This window comes from Rousettus aegyptiacus, unplaced genomic scaffold (genome assembly GCF_014176215.1).
Source record: "Rousettus aegyptiacus isolate mRouAeg1 unplaced genomic scaffold, mRouAeg1.p scaffold_m13_p_7, whole genome shotgun sequence".
NCBI classification, from domain to species: domain Eukaryota; kingdom Metazoa; phylum Chordata; class Mammalia; order Chiroptera; family Pteropodidae; genus Rousettus; species Rousettus aegyptiacus.
In genome coordinates this window covers 106,248,927-106,265,040 of record NW_023416310.1, presented here as the reverse complement: position 1 = coordinate 106,265,040, position 16,114 = coordinate 106,248,927, and the positions used below count along the sequence as shown (strand labels likewise).

At 55.2% G+C, this 16,114-nt stretch overlaps 2 protein-coding genes across 5 annotated transcripts in view; one reads left to right on the top strand and one right to left on the bottom strand.

Annotated features, from left to right (window-relative positions):
- Positions 1–135: 135 nt before the first annotated feature.
- Positions 136–14,247, bottom strand: GRK6 (G protein-coupled receptor kinase 6). 4 transcript variants are annotated; one of them, XM_016158332.2, is made up of 16 exons: positions 14,051–14,229; positions 10,353–10,448; positions 9,263–9,375; positions 9,056–9,133; positions 8,650–8,750; positions 8,225–8,317; positions 8,069–8,132; positions 7,786–7,926; positions 7,324–7,514; positions 6,537–6,574; positions 6,367–6,456; positions 5,269–5,477; positions 5,045–5,182; positions 2,025–2,162; positions 1,810–1,944; positions 136–1,172 (listed from the first exon to the last, which is right to left on the bottom strand). In XM_016158332.2, exons 1-16 carry the CDS (start codon positions 14,100–14,102, stop codon positions 1,119–1,121), a joined length of 1,731 nt encoding a protein of 576 aa, XP_016013818.1. In that variant the 5' UTR covers positions 14,103–14,229; the 3' UTR covers positions 136–1,118. The 4 variants fall into 4 exon arrangements, with proteins under 4 accessions (XP_016013818.1, XP_036081033.1, XP_016013821.1 ...); XM_016158333.2 differs by having other exon boundaries at positions 141–1,606; positions 14,051–14,247; XM_036225140.1 differs by lacking the exon at positions 14,051–14,229 and having other exon boundaries at positions 136–1,174; positions 9,056–9,375; positions 10,353–10,416.
- F12 (coagulation factor XII) overlaps positions 11,921–16,114 on the top strand; it is a 23,576-nt gene continuing 19,382 nt past the window's right edge. The window contains exons 1-2 of the mRNA XM_036225137.1: positions 11,921–12,251; positions 15,803–15,937. The gene's annotated coding sequence lies outside the window, so the exon portion shown is untranslated. The remainder of the gene's footprint in view (positions 12,252–15,802; positions 15,938–16,114) is intronic.

The window sequence follows — 16,114 nt, the reverse complement described above, 5'->3', positions numbered from 1 at the left end:
CCCTTTCCCACTTCCAGCAGGGTCAGGGAAGCAGGAAGACCCCTAGAGCACCAGGAGCAAGAAAGAGGCAGGCAGGGGTAGCCGGCCAGGTTTGTGCTCTCACTGTATTCACACAGAGACACGTGGCAGCTTACACTGGACAAAATGAGTAATAAAAATTGGCTTTAAATATGGAAAAATCAGGATTCTGTAGCCCCACACTATCCCAACACTGGAACTAGGACAGTCATCAGTCTGGGAAGGGCTGGACTGGGGTCTGGGGTGCAAGCACACAGCCTCAGCCTGCCCCCCTTCATACATATGCACACTCACGCACACACAGGCACACAGGCGCACACACACACATACATACACTACAGGCACACAGGGAGGGGATGGATTATTGCTGGGCACAAGTGTCTATGGTTATGAGGAGTCTGGAATGTTTGAGGGTTGGCCAGGGACCACCCCCACCCCCGAAGCGGGATGGGGCAATTCTGCAAGAGGTGACTTCAGGACAGGGCCCAGCATGAGGGACGAGGCACCCTGGGAGCTGGAAGGCAGAGGCAGACCCATCTGGGCCAGCCTGGGCAGTGGACTGATGGGCTGTCCCAGGGTCAGCCCAATCTCTGGTCACACTTTGGCACAGGCCTAGGGGACAGTGAGGCCTCAGATCCAGCTCTGACAAATGCTGAGAAGGGACAGCATCAGGCCCCAGTGGTGGCCTGAGCCCAGGGCGGCAGGGGCAGGCACGAGTCTCACTCAGAGGTCGGCGATGGTGAGCACAGTGCTGGGGCCTCAGGGGCCTGAGGAACCTTGAGTTTGGCAGTGGCCCCTCTGCCAGCTCCAGCATGGGTCTTCAGAATGGCCTGGTCACTATTTACATTCGTACAAATACATAAATCCAGAAAGCCCCAAGCTCCATGCATGAGAGCTAAAGGGACACATCTTTGTCCTGGGAACAGCCCAGGCCTTGCCAAACTCAGCCAGACCAGGGGTTGAGGGGCTGGACACAGCTCCAGCTGTGTTCCCTAGGTCATGACTTGAGTGGACAATGGGGAGGACCACTGTGCAAAACTGTCAACAGTGCTGGGAGTAGCTGCTACCGCCAATCGCCGGTGGGGGCCTCAGACTCGGGGCTAGAGGCGGGTGGGGAGCTCTTCCTCGCTGTCGCTGCAGTTCCCACAGCAATCCTGAAGAGCAGGGAAGACACGGAGGGAGAGAGGCAGAGCAAGCGCTGTTAGCCACCAGTGTCGTCACTGGTCAGGAGCTGCCCAGGGCCATGCTCTGTGGAGGGGAGTCCAAATGAGGGGCCTGGAGCAGCAGCTCCGGCCAGAGGCTGAAGTGTGGGGGACCAGGTGGACCCCAGGCTCTGGGAGGGCAAGGCCCTGTCCAGACCCTCTTCCCTGGGGCCAGTGGAGGCGGGACATGGGGAGACAAGATGGCTAAGCAAGGCTAGCAGCTTGAAAGTGCTGGGGTGCAGGGAATGGAAGCAGGGGGGAGGGAAAGGTGGACCGGGCACCGGATTTCTTTCGCCCACATCTTGCCTCTGCCATGGAAGGGCTGCCTGTGGCTCCCCGAGACCAGGCAGCAACGCCACCCCACGGGGAGCCCACACTGCTCACCTCTGGAAAGAGAAAAGAGGCCGTGAGCCCAGCCAGGGTTGGGCGGGGGACAGGTGAGAATGAGGCCAGAGACCCTGGCACCGCTGGCAGGGCTGGAGGAGGCCTACGCACAGCCCACTCGAGCGGGCACCAGCTCGGCCTTCCACCCACCGTCCCCTGGAGCCAGCCAGGCTGGGGGCCCAGGTAGGACACTACTAGGGGTTACCTGGCGACTGAAGAGTCTCTGCAGCAGTCCCTTCTTGGGGGGTGCAGGGGGCTGGCCCTTCCAGTCCAGGTCTGGGGGAACCGAGCCGTCCATGCCGAAGACATTCAGTTCCTGGAAGCACTCGGTCTCCACCATCTGACATGGCACAGGCAGCTGTGAGAGCTACCCCTAGGGTCGCCCCCTGGAGCCCACCCCACCAGCCAGGCAGGCCCCACCTCGTTCTGCCAGGGGATGGGTACGCTGCCTGTGGCAAACTTCTGGTAGAAGTCCTGGTCGGTGGGCTCCAGCTCTACGCCCTTAACCGTGGAGAACTGTTCAATGTCCAGGACATCCTTGCAGTAAATGGCCTGGGGCTGGAGGAACAAAAGCAGCGGTCAGATAGGAGTACTACCTGCGCAAGGGACAGCTCAGCCCTGAGAACTGCTCTAGGTTTGGTTGTGTTCTAGCCCTTGCAGCTCTGGTTTGGAGTCATAAACCAGCATCCCATGCACTTCCTAAGCATGGCAGTCCCTTCCCTCTAAGGCCGTTTTCTCTCTGTAAAGTGGAGATCACTCTCCCTCACTGACCAGCCTGTGGCAGCTGACCCACTGCAGCCAGCCAGCTCCTAGTGCCTGGAGGGAACCTCAACAGGCACCCCTCCATCTGCACATGGCTGTCTGGGTGAGCAGCTGTTGAGGCGAGTACAGGCTGAAATCTCAGTAGGCCCTTTGGGCAAGGTCCCCCACATGTAGGGCCTGGGGCTGGGGTCTCTGTCCTGGGATGTTCAAGAGCTCGCTCCATCCCCTCATGCTTCACAGCCAACCAGAGGATTGGAACAGCCCACCCAACTTCAGGCCACTTTTTTTCCCCATTGCTGCATTGTTTTCTAAATTCTACTGTTAAGGATATCAACTGAAATATCACCATATAAAATGGTGCAGTTGCGTTAGAAAACTTTCCCTGAAAGTTAAACTCGGTATTACCACACCAGCCAGCAACTCTACTCCTAAGTGCATACCCAAGAGAAATGAAAACGTATGTCCCCACAAAAACTTGTATGTGCACATTCATGGCACATTTATTTATAACAGCCCTAATGCAGAAACAACTCCAATGTCCATCAACTGATAAAAACAAACAAAATGTGGCATGTTCATACAATGGAATGTTACAGTCATAAAAAAGGAAGAACTGATACATGTGACAATACCGATGAACCTTGAAAACACTGTGCAAAGTAAAAGAAGCCAATCACAAAGGACCATATAGTGTACGAGTCCATTGATCTGAAATATCCAGAATAGCCAAATATATCGTGACAGAAAGTAGATCAGTTGTTTCCAGGGAAAGGGGAGAATATGGAATGACTGCTAATGGGTACGGGGCTTTTTTGGGGGGAAAGGGCGATGAAAACATTCTAAAATTGATTGTGGTGATGGTTGTACAATTCTGTAAATTAAAAGCCACTTAATTATATATTTTAAATGAGTGAATTGTATAGTATGTGAATTTAATCCTAATAAAGCTGTTAAAAACTATACTGCTTTTCACTTGTTGCTTCTAAAAAGATAAAGTCCAAGGCGCTGATTTTCTCTCTAATTTTGAATGAAAGACTGGGGGCAGTGGGATGGTTTTAAGGTTAAATGAGATGATCTTCACAAGAAGCAGGAGTGGCAGTGCCAGCCCCAAAGTAGGCTACTGATGTCAGGCTCAATCATTCACAGCAATGCCCGCATATTGAACTGCCAGTGAGGCCTACAAGACACCATTCTTCAGAGGCCACGGTCCCCCCACAGGTCTCCCACATCCACGCATCCCCTCTATGGCCCACCCCTTCCACCTCACATTCCTGTTCAACATTCCCCAAATGCCCCATCACACTTAGAATAACACACGTCGGTCACGCTGGCCCCTTGTTGCTGTATCATCTCTTGAGGCTGGTCTCTGCCCCAGGGCCTCACTGCCTGGCTGTTCCTTCTCCCAGGAATGCTCACATCACAAATCTCGGCAGGGTTCTCTCCTTCACATATTTTAGGCTTCAGCTTAACCATCAGCTCCTCACAGACCATCCTGTCTAAAAATATTCCCACCCCCCTTCATTCCTTATCTCTTATACTGCTTTATTCTTCGCTGTTGCTCTTTCCATTGCTTAAATTTTTTCACATACTAGTGTATTTTGGTGTGTCTTCTCACCAGAATATGAAGACAGGCCTGGGTCCTACTGACCTCATTATCTCCGAGGTCTGGCACATCTGGACACTTAGGTATTTGTTGAATAAATAAACAATCATGTGTGTGGTTGACAGCTGTCAACTTGCCCTGCCCATTGCCTTTCCCCCTTCCCAGGGTTCCTGGTGACCCAGTCCTCTACACAGGGGAGAGGAGCAAGCACATGACCTAATCTTGGCCAGTCAGAACCTTCCTTGTGACTTTATACAAAAAAGCCTGAATTCAGTGGTAGGACCATTAACAGGCTGGAGTAGAGCCAACAGATGGAGTCCTGGAAAACCAGTGTTAAACCTGATATTGGCCCTACTCTGAGACTCTCTGGCCAAATGAACTGGAATCTGATGACTTGAGGATATTCCTGCTTGCAGGATGCTTGAACCACAGAGATGCTCAGTAAACAGGTGAGATCTATAAGGCGAGCTCTGCCCACAGATGAGAGGTCGGCGCTGCACCATATGGTGCGCAGCTGATGCCCTGCCAGCCGTTCCCCTGCTGCCAATGGCATCTTGGTTTTTCTTTGGGGAACTGGTCTCCCCTACTGAGAGGTTCAAAGGGGTATGAGATTTAGGTGTGGCTACTGAGAGGCCTCTGAGCAATCAAAGGCAATGAGCATCAGCCTTAGGCCTTTCCACCCCTAATCACCTTTTAGGACTTCTTTTGAAATTATTGGGCAAGAGGTGCTCTCTGTCTACTGGGGTGGCTGAGCTGGTAGGGTGTGGCCCTGAGCTGCTGGGCCCACCACTGCCACACCCTGGGGAGAGCTGCCTGCCACGAAGACTGCACAGTGACCAGTATGGTGGCAGGGAGAGAAGAGAGGTCTTATAACACAGCTGGAGCCCCAGGTGTGGTACACCAAGGCCAGACCTATTTTGCGGCTTTTCATTTTTGTAAGCCCAGAGAATTATGTTTTGTTGGCTAAGCCAACTGAGTTGGGTTTTCTGACATTTGCACTGAAGGTGTCCTGACTCCAGGAGCCTCCAATCCCCACCCTGGCTTGGCCCTGCCCTCAGCAATGGGTGGCACTCACATCAGGCTTGAAGGGTGGTTCCTGCATGCCGGCTCCCAGACGCTTGAAGTTCAGCTTCTTGAAGAGGGGGTGCTCCTTCACCTCACGGGCACCACCCCCACAACAACCCAGACGCTCAGCAGGGTCCTTGCAGAGGAGCTGTAGTGGGGAAGGGGAGGTCAGGTGGCTTAGGAGAGGTGCTTCCAGCCCCCCACCCCAGCCAGGCCTCCCAGTGGCTGCCACACCTGGGAGCAGAGTGAGCGGGCCTGTGGGGAAAAGCGATCGGAGTACTCCTCAGCCACCTCCTTTACCAGCCGCTCCACCTCCTCCCGCTTGATCTTCTTTTTCCTCTGCTGGAAGGGTGACTGGCCTGCGATCATCTCATATAAGAGGCAGCCTAGCGCCCACCAGTCGGGGCTGAATGTGTACCGTTCGTTCTTCACCACCTCTGGAGCTGGGCGGATGGCACAGGATTTAGGGGTGAGTAGGGGTTCGAGGTGCCCTGGGAATGCCCAGCTCACATCAAGGCAGGGAATGAGATATCCACAAGCAGACATGCACTGTCAGTGGCTTGGTGGGGACCATGGTAACTAGGAGAGTACATGTCCCATTAAAGGAAGGTGATATGGCCCTGCAGGAAGCCAGATCTTCTAACTTTTCTATTTTTAATGTGATGCTGTATGGCTTATTCAACGTTGGCAACCAATTCCAATTGTTTTAAAAACAATTTGATTGAAACACAACGTGGAACAAATGACGCCTCTGTGGCTACCAGTTTGCAACCTGTGGATTTAGTACCAGAGAAAGGAAAGGAAGAAAGTCATTTGCTGGATGCCTACAGTGCCAGCTAGAGCAGGGCGCCAGGTGGGTTTGACTCTTGTGCTTCTTTTCATCTTTGAAGTAACCCTGGCAGCAGGTATGATTATTGCTTTATGGTCAAGTAAAGTGAGGCTGGAGAAGTGGAGTGGCCCTGGCCCAAGGACACACAACTAGGACACACATGCACAGCAAGGGGTGTGTGTGGCATAGTTGGGGCTCTGTCTACTATGTCATGTGGTTCCTAAGGGGAACATGGAGCCTCATCTTCACCCCTCCCCAACGGGCACTCCCACTCGAGTGTAGACAGGTAGAGGAGTGAAAAGCTGGGGCCATGGACATGCATTTGAGTCTCTTCTTATCCTTTACTGGCAGTCACCTGCAGGCCCAGCCAATAAGAGCTAAGTGAGTACTCAGTGACTGAATGATGCAGGTTCACATATGTGTGGGGTCCTGGCTGAGTCCTGAGTCCCTGATCTATAAAAGAGGAACAACAGCTTTATTTCTTGAGACACAGGGGGACTCACCCATGTAGCCCACGGTGCCCACACGGCCTTTGATGGTCTGGCCCTCGGGCACATGCACAGCCAGCCCCAGGTCGGAGATGCGGATGTGACCTGAAGAGGCAAGGAGCTCATTAAGCAGGTGCGCCACACCCTACCCTACTCCACCCCATAACTGTGGCTCCCCAACCCACCATGGTCATCCAGTAGGATGTTCTCTGGCTTCAGGTCCCTGTGGGAAGAGAAGGGGAGGGTCCAATACTGCTCAGTTTGCCAGGCAGCCAGACAGGGCCACCCCCTCCCAGTTCGCTCGCCTCCTGGGATGGGATATGGAGCAAGGAGTAGGAGCCATTTGCTGCCAGGGTAACAGATAGCCCTGCCCTGACCCTGGCGACAGCACCAGCTCGTAAGTGGAAGGCAGCTCCCACCCAGGGAAGCTCCCCAGATACCACCAGTAGTCTTATTCACCCTTGGTGCTGAGAGGCTCCCCTCTGCTCCCCCACCCTTCGGTGGCTGACTCTACCTTTTCTGTCTGTCATATGGGGCTGCTCACTCAACCCCTCCTGAGGCTGTTGCAAGGTTCAAAAGAAATCGTTGCCAAGAACAGTGATAGGCAGAGACCTCTCTGCCGAGCCCTTCATGCTGGGTTACAGCATAATTTACTATAGTCTCATTCGGTCCCTAGGCAGGAATCATAGCCTCTGCTTCCAAGGAAAGGATATGGTGTCGGGAACAGGGATTGAACTAGCCCAAGAGAGGGATGACAACACTGTGACTCACACCTGTGTTAGCCAGACCCAGAGCCTGGGTTCTGAGCTTCTCAAGTCAGCCTAGCATAGGATAGTATGCAGTCCCTGGCCAGAGCCCTGTAGGGCTCGAATGGGCTTGTGGCTGCAGTGACTGCCCCAGCACACCCACATGCTTCTATCACCTCTACTCGTGCCCAGCTGCAGCCCCTGGTAGGAAGGCCGAGCCCCACACCTGTACACGATGCGCTCCCGGTGCAGGTCCTCCAGGCCACAGCAAATCTCTGCAGCATAAAAGACGGCCCGTGCCTCAGGGAAGCCAGCCTGACCCATGTGGTAGATGTGGAACTTGAGGTCACCTCCATTCATTAGCGTCAGCACCAGGCATAGCGCGTCCTTGGTCTCATAGGCATAGGCCAAGCTCACCTGTGGCCAAGGGGACCCGAGCCCTCAGGCAGGGGCTGTAGGCCACCTGGTAGTGGGGCTGGTGTCAGCTGCCCCAAAAATCCTTCTCAGTGCCACTTCTGAGAGCCCAGCCTGCTTTTCGGGCCTGGTGTCAGTACCCCAAACCCGCCCTTCCCAGGCATCTCCAAGAGTGGGAGTCAGTGCCTGGGGCAGGCAGAAGACCTTAGCTTAGTGAGTGGGGAGGGCAAGCTTCTGGCGAAGGGCCAGGGCGGGGTCTCTTGTCTGTACTTACTACAAACCTACTGTTCACTTTCTCCAGGATCTGCTTCTCATTGAGTGCCATGGCCTCCCCTTTCCGCTTTTTGATCCGTTTCTTCTCAAGCTTTTTGCAGGCATACATCTTGCCTGTTGCCCGCACCTGGCAGGCACACACCTATAGCCAGGGAAGATATGGCAAATGAGAACCAGCTTTTCCCTTGCTGGGGTATAGGAGCTCAAAGGGATGGATGGGGCTGGTCCAGGACCCACCTACCCCAGCTCCGCACTCTGCAGTGGGCTCTGGGCTGGCCACTCACCTCCCCAAAGCCACCTTTGCCCAGGACTCGGTACTGCCTGAAGGTGTTTTTGGTCACTGGCTGCCTGTGGGAAAGGGGTTGGGGAGACATGGCTGAGTAGGGGCCCAAGGCCCACGACAACCTAGCCTGGCCTGGCCCAGCCTTCAAGGAGCTCACCTTTCCAGCCACTTCCACTGCAGGAAACGGTTGAAGTAGATGCTGTCGAGGTAGTCAGCAAAGGGGGCCATACTCAGGTACTCATGGGTCAGCCTGTTGAGAAGTCCCAGCCCGCTAGTCAGCCCGACACCCCGGGTTCTCAGAGTGATGGGCCAGGCCCTCTGTTACGTGCATGCTCAAGCCGAGAGGCAGCACCCTCAGCCAACCTTCCTGCTAACCCACCTAGGATGGAGATACACACATGTACTGAAGGCTAAGGATGCTACAGTGATGGGAGGCAACCTGCCCAAGGTTACCCAGCAGGGCCAAGGCCAGGATAAGAGGCTGAGTCCTCTCGCCAGCAGCTGAGCTATTCACAGCCTTCAGGGACACAGCAGCCCTCTCCTCGGGATGCAACTCTGAGCCAGTGGGAGGGAGAGGCTTACCGGGTGAGCTCCTGGAAGAGGTCTTTGCAGGGCCCCTGCTCCAGCCGCTGGGCACAGTTAGTCACCAGTTGCCGGGGGACTTCAGGGATGAGGTCAGGACCCTGGGGATAGGCCACAGACAGGTCAGTGGAGGAGCAGAGATGGCAGGTATCTCAGGCCTGTGCTAGGGGGTGGCTGTAGGCTGGCGGTGTGCCAGCCAGCTTGGTTGTGAACTCAGTTCCTCTTGAGACAGGGAGAAGCAGAGCTGCTGGCAGGATCCCAGCCTACTCTCCTGGGCTCTGTGGCCACAGTGCTGCCTGGTGAGCCCAGGGCAGCTCCGGGGTATCTCTGCTCAGGCAGCGATCACTCCTCTCCCCATCACTGAGCTCTGCCTACTGCCATCATCCCTCCATTACTGCTCACTCACCGTGTGGCTCAAGAAATTCTGCATTAGCCGCTGCCCACATGCCTTCCGCTTCTCATCAGGGGTCACTTCATACTCAGCCTGCAGTGTGGAAGGTGGAGAAGCTTGGGATCTGGGGGAAGTGACAGGTGTGGGGCATGGGGCACATGGGGTCTGGGACTTCCACCCGCCTCAGGTGTGGGCTCGGCCTCAGGGCTAGGCTACACTCACCACCCCATCCAGGAAGGCAGTGCAGCGGGTCAGCTCAGGCCTTGTCGCACAGAACTCTCGGAACAGCAGGCGCCCGATGGGCTGCCGCTCACACAGGCTGTGGTAGTCATGTTCTGCAGGCAAAGGTGAGAGCTGCTGGGTTCCTGGACCCAGAGCCTGCTGGCAAGATACCCCTGTCCATACCACCAGGCCCTGGGCCCCAACTTCCAGTCCTGCAGTATGACATCCATTATCTCCTTTAGAACCTTCACACAACCCTGAAGTGAGCACAACTGCTCCCTTCACTACATCAAAGCTTGGGACTCTGAGGCCCAGAGAGGCTAAATGATTAATGTTCAGGTTATACAGTCAGGAGTATGGCTCCAGAGCTGGGGCCCTCACCTCCCCCCTCTGTCTCCTAGTTCACACCACTTGCATTCGTCACAGTGCTGGGGTTGGGTGTGGTCTGTGAGGTTCCGGCCAGGCCCAGGCTGGGCCTACACCTGCTGCCCGCCTGGCGAAAGTATGGGAGGAAGCTGTGGCTTCCGGCGAGCTCGAGGCTAAGCCTCCTTCCCAGGCAGTGGGAGCAGCCACAGTGTACTCCTTGCCCATGTGCTGGCTGCCAGAGGGGGCCTGTGCAACCCTGAGTGCTGTGCAGACCTGAGGCTTTAGACGAGATAAGCAGGAACTGGGGCCCTGGGTCCTTTTTCTCAAGGCTTTACTGGGCCCCAGGACTGGACCAGGTGGGCTGGGCTCAGGCCTGGGGCTCCCAACACCGACAATCTTTGGGCTGGCTCCAGCCCCCATTGTGCCCTCTGTACCCCAAGCCCTGTTCCCCTAGGCCTAGCCCTCCCTTCTTCGGCTTCTCTGATTGCTTCAGATCTGACTCTGTTCTGTTCTCCACAACCAGCCCCACCGCCCCCTGCTGTCTTGTTTGCCATCTGCCCTCCACCCATCCTGAGCCCAGGAACTGAAACTAGGTTGGGTGGTGCTGTCTTGATCTTCATGCTCCCCAGACCCCCAAACCCTCCCAGGGTGAGGTCTCAGGGGAGGTTCCTGGTACCAGCAGGTCCTCTCATCTCAGCATCCTCAGCTTCCACCCAGGCCTTACCAAGGCTGAGCCGAAGCTCTTCACACTGGCTGATGTGGGGGAACTGCAGCATCTGTCGCCATTTCTTGCTTTTGCCTTTGCGATTGCCGCCACCACCTGTGAAACCAAACAGGCACTGAGTCTGGCCACCCCGTGCCTCTCCTCCACCCTCAGTGAGGTCCAGAGGCCTAAAAAGCCTAGCCCCGGCACGGCCCATGCTGGGAGGCATCTTGGGCCTTCCTTCCACATGCTCCAACATGCCCTCACTGGGTTCCAGGACACGTATGGTCCCTTGGGCCCTCCTGCTAGGGGCTACTGAGCTAGAAGAGTCAAGAGAGCAGTAAAGCCAGGCTGCTGGGGGCGGGTAGGGTTTCTGGGCCATCTTGGCAAGCTTCAGCTGCTTCCCATCAGGTAGTTTCTCAGGTGAAGAAAGTAGAGAAGGACATGACAGTGGTAGGAACTGTGTGAGTCAAGATCCAGAAGAGAGAGGGTCTAGGACATATGGGATACAGCTAAGAGATGGCAGCCTGGGTCACTGGGCCCTGTATCAGAACTATCAGAGACTCAAACAAGATGGTAGCAGGAAGGCCAGCAGCACTCAGGATCCCCACTCCTGAACAGAAGGCTTCCTTGCCCCTAATACCTGCTTCATTTTATCTAGCTGACCCCTTGTCTATAGCTACTGAGTCCAGGGTAGCAGCCCAAATGCCTACAGAACCAGACAGGTATGGTGAATGGGAACCAGGTGGGAGACAACAGGGAGTGGTGGGGAGTGGAGTGAAATGGATGGGGCATGCCCCTTCTAACAGGGGCAGCTGCAGCATAGCTCCAGCTGTTGCTTGGTTGCTGCTAGGTAGGAATGCTTGCTCGGTGTGGCCAGCTATTATGATTTTTCAAAAGCAGCCGGGAATCTGGACTGTTACATGAAATATTGGTTCCTATTTAAAAAAAAAAAAAAAAAAAAAGCCCACTGCCAGCAAACAATAAAACATGTTAAGAGAGCCAGCCAGATGTGGCCTGTGGGACACGAGGTTGAGAACAGTGGAAGAGGCCCGAGTCTCAGAGTCACAGGCCTTTGTTGGAATTTTCAGTTCACATTTCAGGCCCATCGCTTGCTGTCTTTGAACCTAAATTTCTCCATGTGTACTTTGGGTCCAAAGCCACCTTCATAGGTGTTGAGGGTGACTGGAAGAGTCTGTGTCCGGCACCCAGAGGGCTGTGGCAAGAGGTAGGCCCCCAGCTCTAAGAACTCAACAGCAACCTCAAGCTACCACTTTTCATTGCCTGGCCTGTTTTCCCTCTGGTTTACCCAGCCTTGTTTCCATCTGGCCTAGCTGAAGGAAGGTGGTGCAGGAGGAAGGGGCTGTCTTCTAGAGCGGAAGCAGGGCTGGGTCCCTTGATGGGCTCCCTGACCTAAGTTGCCTGGAGGAGGAAGTATTGCAGGCACCCATTGGGAAACCTACTAGCGGCCCCCTCCTGCAGCCTGCACCCAACATATTCATCATTCCTCCACTGTGAGTGACCCCCATTCCCAACCTAAGCAAGGCTTCCCCGCAAGGGGAACTCCTCCCCCACCCCCACAGGTCCCTCACCAAACCCTCCATCTGCCTGCCTCCCCCAACAGTTACTTCCTCCTCCCTCTCCTCCCAGCCACATTAAGGCAGCAGCCGAGTCACATGCAAATATCCTGTCCTGGAACAGGCCACCAGAGTCAGTGGGGCTCCTCTCCACCCTAGCTTGGTTCCCTAGCTGCGCCTCTGGGCATCGAGAAAGGAAGGACTAAACAAGGGGCTCACACCCTAGGGCGGTCTCACTTCATCTTCACAGCAGTTCTGCCTGACCTGGCCCAATTTCATGAGGAAACCGAGGCCCTAGAATGAATCAATTTGTCCAAGATCACAAAACCTGGAGGTGCCAGAGGTAGGATTTGAACCCAATGCCCTGGGACCACAACCCAAACTCTTTTCCCATCTCAAATATGCCAGGCATCTACTAGGCATCAAATGAATACATACAACAAGGGTTCCCAACTGCTTAAGGCCTCAGATCACTGAAGAAGCTGGAGAAAGCCCAGCCCCAAACTGTCAGCCAGCTCATGAAGGGATTCAGATGCATGGGCCAGGGTTCAGGATTCAGTGACAATCACAATTTCCTTTAGTTTTCGCATTCCATCCCCAACCATTCCACAAAAAGATTTATTGAAGTTCAGAGAAAAGACATCTGTCTAGAGCCACACAGGTGGAGGGACAGGGCCAGGTGGGGTAAGGGTTCTCCAGTGGAGGTACTTCCCCAGTCTCACCATACTATCCTATGCCTCACCAATGGCCTTGAGGCCTGAACTGGCTACAGCCCTGGGCAGGCTCTCCTCACCCCTCCTCCCTGGCTGGCTGGCTGGATGACGAGGCAGAACAGAATCGGCAGATGCCCCCAGAGGCTGGGAGGAAGGCCCAACCCCGGACTTAGACTTGGACTCGATAAGAAACAGGAGATAAGGAAGGCTCTGGGCACTAAGGACCCAGCCTGCTATGGCCATTTCCAGGCAACACCTCTCTGGAGTCAACATGCACTGGGCAGGCAGAGGGCACCAAATGCTGTGCTAACTGGGGGCTCTTCAGGGCTTCTTACAGACTGTATTGGGGGCATCCTGTGTCCTATACTTGGGTCAACCACAGTCTCATAATGTGACCTGTGGGCTAGTCCCTGGACTGAGCCTGTTTCCCACTTGTAAAATGGGCAGAATGGTGAAGCAGATGCCTTTCAGCCTAGAAGCCTACTAAAGAGTAGAAATCCTGTCATGACCTCCCTGCCTTAGAGTTCCAAAAAGAGGTCTTGTTCACTGCTGGTCGCCAGCACCCTGGACAGGACACAGCACAGAGTGACTGTTTGGTGATTATGTTACCAAGGTAGACAATAGCAGCTAAGGGACAGACTGACCATAAGGCAGTGAGAAGCAGGTCTGGTCCTTCTGTGTCCCCCAAGATGCTCTGGAGCAGGTGCCTGCTAACATGTGGGTGGGAGCCAAGTGTGTGCTGAGCTCGGAGGAACTCAGCACACACTTGGTTCACCAGACCAGCTCTGCAAGCCCAGCATGCTCTCTTCCTTCAAAGCTGGCTCCCATTTATTTCTGTGCCCGTTGGCCCCACTAGACCATGGGCTTCTTGAGGGCAAAAATCGTGACCCATTCCTCTGTCTCTAGTGTCTGTCATAAGGCACCGAGCGAGTGGCAGTCGTGTTGGTAGCATATGTGACCAGTAGTTTCCCCTAGTCTGGCGGCCGTTCATTCAGTCTCCAAACCTTTACCTTGCACCAAGTTTGTGCCGGTCCAGGCTATACGCCGGGGTCCGGGCCCTGGGCACGTGGGAGGGGGTAGGCTGACCTTTCCCGGGGCATCTTCTCACCGCTCACCTGGGAGAGGCCTCAGAGAGACTTTCTCGGGTCTCAGGGCCTACCCTTCCCTCTTCCTTCCTCTCTCCTTCCCTCACCCGTCATCCTCCCCCCGTCGCGAGGGCGGCGGCCTGACCCCCGCCCCTTCCTGGGCCCCAGCTCCCCGGGGCAGGTGCGGAGGAGGAGGACGCCGTGCCGGAAGGGCTGGTGTCTACACCGGGTGCCTGGCCCGGAGCGCGCTGCCCTAGGGGGTCGGGCGGCTAGGGCACCCCGCCGAGCTCGGAGGCCGTGCACCCCGTGTTCTTCGCACCTCACCGCCCTCTTGGTCGCCTTACCTTCCCGGGCCTTGAGTAGCACCGTGTTCGCTACGATGTTCTCGAGCTCCATGGGCTGCGGCGCCGCCGGGCCGCGCCGCCGGCCGGGATCGCGCGCGGGAGCCGGGGCCGGATGGCGATCGGCGCGGCTCCGCTTGGCTCGCAGTGACCGCGCCGCGGCCTCCCGGGCCTCCCCGGCCGCCGCCGCCCGCCGCGCACTCTCGGTCCCCTCCCCGGGGCCACCCCGGCGCCGGCCCGCCCCGCCCCACCCTCTGTTTACTTTACTCGGCCAATAACCGGGAGGGCGCTCTCCGCGCCATCTTCCCATTAGCCAGCCTCTTCATTGTCCCCCGCCCCCCGAGCCAGGGATTCGCTTAAAGGAGTAGGGAGGCGGGAATTAATACGTCACCTCTTCCTGGTTGGTTTGAGGTGGGTAGGTTCGAATTTCTGGGCCTTCGTAGGATACCGAACTGCCAATTAAGGCCGAGCCCTCGGCTGGTCTGGGACGTCGGAGGTGTGTCCTCTGGGTCACGCCCTGAAGGCCGGATGTTCAGTCATTCTCAGCAGTGCACTCTGATTGGGCTATCAGATTGGGGGTGTGGCCCGGGCCCCTTAGGCTCGCCTTGGCTTTTCTAGGGTTTGCAAGAGATACACTTGGTATTCTGGGCCTCAGGGCTGCGAGCTGCTTTAGACCATGTGTTCGGCCGTATTCCTTTGGATCGGCACCTCCAGGAGGGCGCACGGCGGAAGCGGGGAGAGGCCCAGAGGAGGCTGGGGGCCTTCGCAGCGGCTCTCTAGCCTCGGGTTCGACTGCCGCGAGCGCCTCCGCCCCCGCAGCCGGATGTTGTGATTCCTCTCCACCCACACGGCCTCGCCCGCCCTCGGCTTCTGCTGCCTTATAAGGCAGCACTACCACCCCAAGACGTTGGGATGAGTTCACACCCATTGTACAGGTTGGGGAGCTGAGGCGCCAGAGGTCCCGTGGCTGGCCTCAGGCCGAAGTGAGAAAACAAGGCCCAAATTTCACAGCTAATCAACTTTCTGGCTAAACTTCCTACTCCCTCTACCCCTACTTCACACACCAGGACACAGAGACTTGTCCAAACTCAGCGAGTAAGACAGAACCTGGTTCAACTAGGATTCTGTTAGCTATCCATTCATTCATCCAAAACTATAGAGCATCCGCTTTGTGCCAGGCACCAAGCCAAGTGCTGGGGAACAGTGGTGTCAGCAAGATAGCCAAACTCCCTGCTTACATGCTAGGAGGGGGGTAAAGAGGATAATCCTGTAAATAAGTAGGATGGTTTCAGAGAGTGATAAGTGCTATTAAGGCTGAAAATTAATAAAGAGAAACCTCATTTAAAATGGAGTCGGGAGGCCAGAAGGGGGAGCCCTCAGGCACTACAACTGGACATTAATTAGGGACCCTAACAGGAAGTCGTCAATTAGGGAACAACAGGAAGACACACCTTTAAGTTAATAGTACTTTACTTCTGCGGGAGGAAGGAAGGTTTCCTTTCTTGCCCAGCAACCCAGCCAATGAGAAACCGTCAGCACCTTGAACTCTTCCTTTCCTGCAGTGAACTTTTATAACCACCTCTCTCAACTTCCTTCTTTTTCTCTATAAAAGAACGTTCCTCTTCTTTGCTTGTTGGACTTGCCTACAGTTTTGCTACAGCATGCTTGTCCTGAATGGCAATTCTCTGATCTTCAGCAATAAGCCCATTTTGCTGGTAAAATAACTGCCTGGTTGTTTGTTTGTTTGTTTTTTAGGACCACAAGACAAAATCAAAGGTAAAAGGAAATGGTGTAAGAGTGTGACATTTGAGCAGATCCAACCACACAAAGATCTGGGGGAGCAGAGTTCCAAGTAGAGGCAAGGGCAAGTGCAAGGGCTTTGAGCCTCTGGTAAGTTTGTTGTCTTCAAGGAACAGGAAGAAAACCTGTGTGGCTACAAGGCCCAAGGGTCTGGGATGAGATGAAGGAACATGGACACTGGTTAGGTTGTGGAAGGCTTTGTAGACTATGGTGAGGAGTTTGTTTTTCTTAAGTGAAATGTGAAACCTTTGAAAGGATGATTTGTAG